The sequence below is a fragment of the Neofelis nebulosa genome, chromosome 16 (assembly GCF_028018385.1).
Source record: "Neofelis nebulosa isolate mNeoNeb1 chromosome 16, mNeoNeb1.pri, whole genome shotgun sequence".
NCBI lineage: Eukaryota > Metazoa > Chordata > Mammalia > Carnivora > Felidae > Neofelis > Neofelis nebulosa.
Window position 1 is genome coordinate 61,233,568 of NC_080797.1, and position 5,428 is coordinate 61,238,995.

At 51.4% G+C, this 5,428-nt stretch overlaps 1 protein-coding gene across 1 annotated transcript; it reads left to right on the plus strand.

Annotated features, from left to right (window-relative positions):
• ERAL1 (Era like 12S mitochondrial rRNA chaperone 1) lies at positions 1–4,430 on the plus strand. The gene is made up of 10 exons (XM_058703604.1): positions 1–311; positions 1,613–1,740; positions 1,846–1,923; positions 2,320–2,366; positions 2,520–2,581; positions 2,751–2,863; positions 2,955–3,203; positions 3,347–3,496; positions 3,620–3,700; positions 3,815–4,430. The coding sequence occupies exons 1-10, from the start codon at positions 29–31 to the stop codon at positions 3,935–3,937; spliced, it is 1,314 nt and encodes a 437-aa protein (XP_058559587.1). The 5' UTR covers positions 1–28; the 3' UTR covers positions 3,938–4,430.
• The last annotated feature ends 998 nt before the right edge of the window (positions 4,431–5,428 follow it).

Consider the following 5,428-nt stretch of genomic DNA (forward strand, 5'->3'; position numbering starts at 1 on the left):
CCAGTTCCCGGAGTGCCTTGCGGCTGTAATGGTTGCTCCCGGGCGGCGCGCTGCTATGTTCTTTCGGGCGGTGTTAGGGGTCCGGCAGTTGGGCCCAGACGCCGCGAGGGGGTGGGTGACCGGCCTCTCCTCGCTCTTGGACTGTCAGCGGAGGTGCGTGTCTTGTTTCGCGGGCGCCGCCTTCTCTGGTCCCCGTCTGGCCTCCGCCTCTCGCCGTTATGGCCAGAGCTCAGCCTTGGACCGCTTCCTCGGACTCTCTCAGCCAGACAGTTCGTTGACTTCTCATCCTCCCGCCGTGTCCATACACAGAGGTAAAGGGCCCAGATAGCTTGTCCCGGACTGTCACAGTTTTAGCATTTAAAGTTCCGGGTCAGGGAAACTCTCTGGGGATATCATCTTTGGTCTTATATTATGGAAAACGATCTCGAGGTCCCCAAAGAGAGGCGAGCCGTGAAGGATCTCACAGGAGAGAAATACCAGGTTCTAAAATTTTTGGAGCCAGAGGATCACAATCAGAGACGCTTACAAAAAGCAGGAGATTGCAGGGCCATGGGCAAAGCACAATTGTGGCTCTCTGCCCGGATTTGGGAAGCAAACTCGATCCGATTAGTGCCCATCTACTTGTCAAGAGACTGAGTTATACCCAGGAAACAGCACTCTCTGATCTTCAAGTAGCATAGACTACAGTCTGGTGGGGAGTCTGGATACAAAAACTGGTAATTGTAATGCATAAGGGACTCCTACTTAGAAATACTGAGAAAGCTTGCAGAGCCTTCATAACACCCTTAATAAGGTGAGACTGTCAGAGCTGGAGGGATTTCTCGCTTTATCTGATCTAGATGTACTTTCATACATGTACATAGATTTACCAGGCACAACTACAGTACAGTTCCACACAGTAGTTGAATATTAAGTGCCAGGCATCGTGCTGATTGTTTTTACACAATTGCCAAAAGAAGGTTATTTTTTTTTTAAGTTTATCTATTTATTTTGAGAAAGAGGGAGACAGAAACCTAAGCAGGCTCCATGCCATCCGTGCAGAGCCCGATGCTGGACTTGAACTCACAAACGATGAGATCATGTCCTGAACCAAAATCAAGAGTCAGATGCTTAACTGACAGCCACCCAGGTGCCCCAAAGTTGTTGTTGTTGTTTTTTTTTCTAATGTTTATTTATTTTGAGAGAGAGAGCAAGCAGGGGAGGGACAGAGAAAGGAGAGAGAAAGAATCCCAAGCAGGCTTTGCACTGTCACTGTAGAGCCTGACAGGGCTTGAACTCACGAACTGTGAGATCATGAGCTGAAACCAAGAGTCGGGCGCTTAACTGACTGAACCACCCAGGTGCCCCATGAAAAGAAGGTTATAAAATTAGGTGTTGTTTAATATTATCTCCATTTTACATGTGAGAAAACTAAGGGGCTTAGAGAAGTTAGAGAACTTAATAAAATTACATAAACAAATTAACGGGCAAACTAAATCTCAAAGCCAGGTCTCAGCTTTAACATGGTACACTAATCTTATATTCCTTACTTCCTCTGTGGGTGGGTAGGACTGAGTACCTGACAGGATCCATATTGCATTACCTCTTACTCCCCTCCTACCCCCCCACACAGATGAACAGGATCTCCTCTTGGTCCATCGTCCTGATATGCCCGAGAACCCCCGGGTCCTACGAGTGGTCCTCCTGGGTGCTCCGAATGCAGGGAAGTCAACACTCTCCAACCAGCTGCTGGGCCGAAAAGTATGCTCAATCTTTAACCCCCTTTTCATCTCCCACTTCTTTTCTGTTTATGGATTGTTCTAGAGGAATCTGGGATTTCACTTGGGACTTCTTTGTTTCTGGCAGGTGTTCCCTGTCTCCAAGAAGGTGCACACCACTCGTTGCCAAGCTCTGGGGATCATCACAGAAAAGGAAGCTCAGGTGGTGGGTACCTGCAAAGGGAGTCCAGCAAATAGGACAGAGGGTGAACCTAAGAGGGTCCCCCTTACAGTTAGACATGAAGAAAATGATGTTTAGGTTCATTTCTCTGAGGGAAGGGCCATTAGGCCTCATGCAGTTCTCTCTCTACCTTCCATCTCTGGCATCTAGTCAGAAAGATCTCATTCCCTCTTCACTCCTTTCTAATCTTCTACATATTCACAGTCATCATCTTTCTCTTGGATCCCATCTAGAACCACAACAAAGCTGGAGGGTGAAAATCTAAAGTCAGCTTGGCCAAGAATGGGGGCAGGCTCCTGACATCAAGGATGGCCTTTCTCTCGCTCACCAGTCATAAGTGTTCCATCTGGGGGGCTGGGCATCTCTCTTTCCTGATTTTAGATTCTACTTGACACACCAGGTCTCATCAGCCCTGTTAAACAGAAAAGGTAATAGCTGTGGAAATGGGTATGTAGAGGGAAAGGTGTTGAGGAGAGGGCGGGGAGATTCTGTCATAGGGACTGGAAAACCCCCTTATACCCTCTTCCTCCTCAGGAGTACATCAGTCATAAAACCCTTCCTGACCTATGTTTGTCCCTCAGGCACCATCTGGAGCTTTCTTTGTTGGAAGATCCGTGGAAGAGCATGGAATCTGCTGATATGGGTTAGACTCATGATGGGAATCTGAAGCCCAATTTACATGGTCATGGCCTCTCTCATTCCTGGTAGTTTGGGGGATGGGGGTTGGCCAGAGCCCATATCATGGATCTTTTTGGGGGGTGAAGAAAGAGTGGTCATATCTTTGTCCTCCTCCCCACCCTGCCAACTTCCAGTTGTGGTTCTTGTGGACGTCTCAGACAAGTGGACTCGGAACCAGCTCAGCCGCCAAGTGCTCCAGTGCCTGACCCAGTTCTCCCAAGTCCCTAGCATCCTTGTCATGAACAAGGTGAGCACCACCTACCTGAAGGAGGGGTCTACTTTCTTCCCAGGTGCCCATCTCACTACCTCCCCACCCTCTGCCCATCCCCCATGCCCAGGTAGATTGCCTGAAGCAGAAGTCCATTCTTCTGGAGCTCACAGCAGCCCTCACTGAAGGTGTGGTCAATGGCAAGAAGCTCAAGATGAGGGAGGCTGTTCGCTCACAGGCCGGCACTCATCGCCCGGGCCCCGCAGCTAAGGGCCCAAACACACAGTCTGTGGGAGGCCCTCAGAAGATTGGCTGGCCCCACTTCCAGGAGATCTTCATGTTGTCTGCCCTAAGCCAGGAAGATGTGAAAATACTAAAGGTCAGTTGGCCTTGGCCATAGCCTGTCCTTTGATTTCCACATATGAAGACAAGCCTCACAGTTCCTCCCGGAAGTAAGAGTGAGTAGGTAGGAAAGTCTTGGTTGGGACTGAGCTGCCCCACGTACCCTCTCTGTACCCACAGCAGTACCTCCTGGCACAGGCCCGGCCAGGACCCTGGGAGTTCCACAGCGGAGTCCTCACCAGCCAGACACCTGAGGAGATCTGTGCCAACACCATCCGAGAGAAGCTACTAGAGCACCTGCCCCAGGAGATACCCTACAATGTGCAGCAGGTGCAGGCACAATGAAGGGGTCTAGGGGCTCTTCACCAGCCACATACCCAGAATAGGCTATCTGGGGCCCAGAGAGGTAGGGGTATAGGCCTGTCTGACTAATCATGGTATCTCCCTGTGCAGAGGACAGTGGTGTGGGAGGAAGGGCCAAGCGGGGAGCTGGTGATCGAACAGAAGCTTCTGGTGCCCAAAGAATCTCATGTGGTAAGCTGGATTAAGCTTGGAGAAGGGACTAGGGGTCTATTAAGCAGGGGTTCTCCTCTAGCACTTAGAGCCCCGAGAGCAGCCTCATGGCCCTCTCTTTTGCTCCTCCCTCAGAAGATCCTCATTGGTCCAAAGGGGCACTTGATCTCCCAGATTGCACAGGAGGTGGGCCGCGACCTCATGGACATCTTCCTCTGCGATGTTCGGCTCCGCCTCTCTGTGAAGCTTCTCAAGTGACCACTCTGCTGCCTCTCCCAAGGCATCAAAGCTGCTGGCAGGAGCCACTGATCAGAATGGTTCCTGCTCAGACCCTGCAGGGACTGGTAAGGGGCATGGACACTTCCTGACTAACTTGACCTTGCTTGAGTCTGCACAGCCCCTGCCTGGCCATTTTTCCCGTTGGAGGAAGGAACCGACCTTAGCTCAGTTCTCAGGTAGTTCCTCTGCCTCGGGCCTCCACTGCTTAGGTCTAGAAGTTGGTTCTTTGGTGGGAACAATACCACACTGCTTCCAGCTGGCAATGAACCCAGAGTTTCTCTCTCAGGTGCCACTTGTTAGCAGAGAGGGTTTTTTTTGTTTTGTTTTGTTTTGTTTTGTTTTTTTTCTTATCCCCTCAGTTCCTCTACCTTGAAACCATGTGTAAGGACTTATGGGTCTTAAGTGAGATAGTGCCTCTCGCCCCATCCCTCCCCCTAGTCTCGAATTCCAATAAAGTTGAAAGACAAGCATACTGGTTCTCATCTTTATTTCTTTAGAATAAGAGAAAACTTAACCCGTTCCTTCACCCCCACCCCGTTGTCTGAGCTGGAGTCTCCCTCCCTTCCAGTGTTCCAGGGTTCCACTCCGGGGTCCTGAGCTCTCTTCTTGGCACGTTTTCTGGGTGCAGCAAGAGAACCGTTACCATTACTAAACTCAGTAATGGTAACGGTTTCCTCGCCATTCCCAAGTGTCTTGGCGGTCAGCAGGCTGTGATAGGCTGAGCGGCGAGCCCCGTGGGTTTGCAGCATCCCCTGCCCTCCTCGTCTGGCTCCAGAGCTGGGGGTACCCGGACTAGTACATCATCTATACTGTAGTATCTCATCGCAAACTTACAGTATATGATGATATCCCAGCCAGGATCCTGCAGCAGGCACAGGGGACTGTGGCAGGGAGAGCCAGGGGCCGAGGGCAGAGCAGGATAGGCCAGTGCTAGGCACCCAGATCTCCCCCTCCCTGGTCCATAGCTCCTGAGCCGGCAACCCCTTGATACTGTGGTCAAGGGCGGCCCAAGCTGCATAGGCAAGGGGACTGGCCTGGAGAACCCTGTAAAGCTCAGGTCTGTTGAGATCTCCTCGGGGACCCAGCACCAGAATTAAATAAACCAGAGATGATGTAATGAGGCAGAAGCTTCCCTGTGGTCACACCAACAAGCAGACAGGCCCAGGAGAGGGCACTTACCTGGAGCTGGAACTGCAGACTGTGGAGGCCTTTAGAGGTAGGGAGGCCCTGTCCTTGCCTCTCCGCTCAAACTGCTTGCTTTTTAATCCACTGGCCCCTCCCCTGGGTGGGGCACTTTCCCGGGTTCTAGAGAGCCCCTCCTCTTAACCCTTTCCCTGCTGGACCCCTTGGAACAAGGGTCTCTATCCCCTCTCCCTATTAGGCCCTTTCTAGTATCCTTGCTAAGGTTAGGATCTGCGCTTCGCTCCTATCCCCAATGAAGTTGGTCATCTATCTGCTGGGCCTGGGCAG

Bases quoted from the DNA above. Each gene is read 5' to 3' on its own strand.
- ERAL1 (XM_058703604.1), top strand. From the start codon at position 29: ATGGTTGCTCCCGGGCGGCGCGCTGCTATGTTCTTTCGGGCGGTGTTA. The intron at 312-1,612 runs GTAAAGGGCCCA...CCCCCCACACAG, and splicing joins CGCCGTGTCCATACACAGAG to ATGAACAGGATCTCCTCTTG. The intron at 2,367-2,519 runs GTAATAGCTGTG...TTTGTCCCTCAG, and splicing joins AGCCCTGTTAAACAGAAAAG to GCACCATCTGGAGCTTTCTT.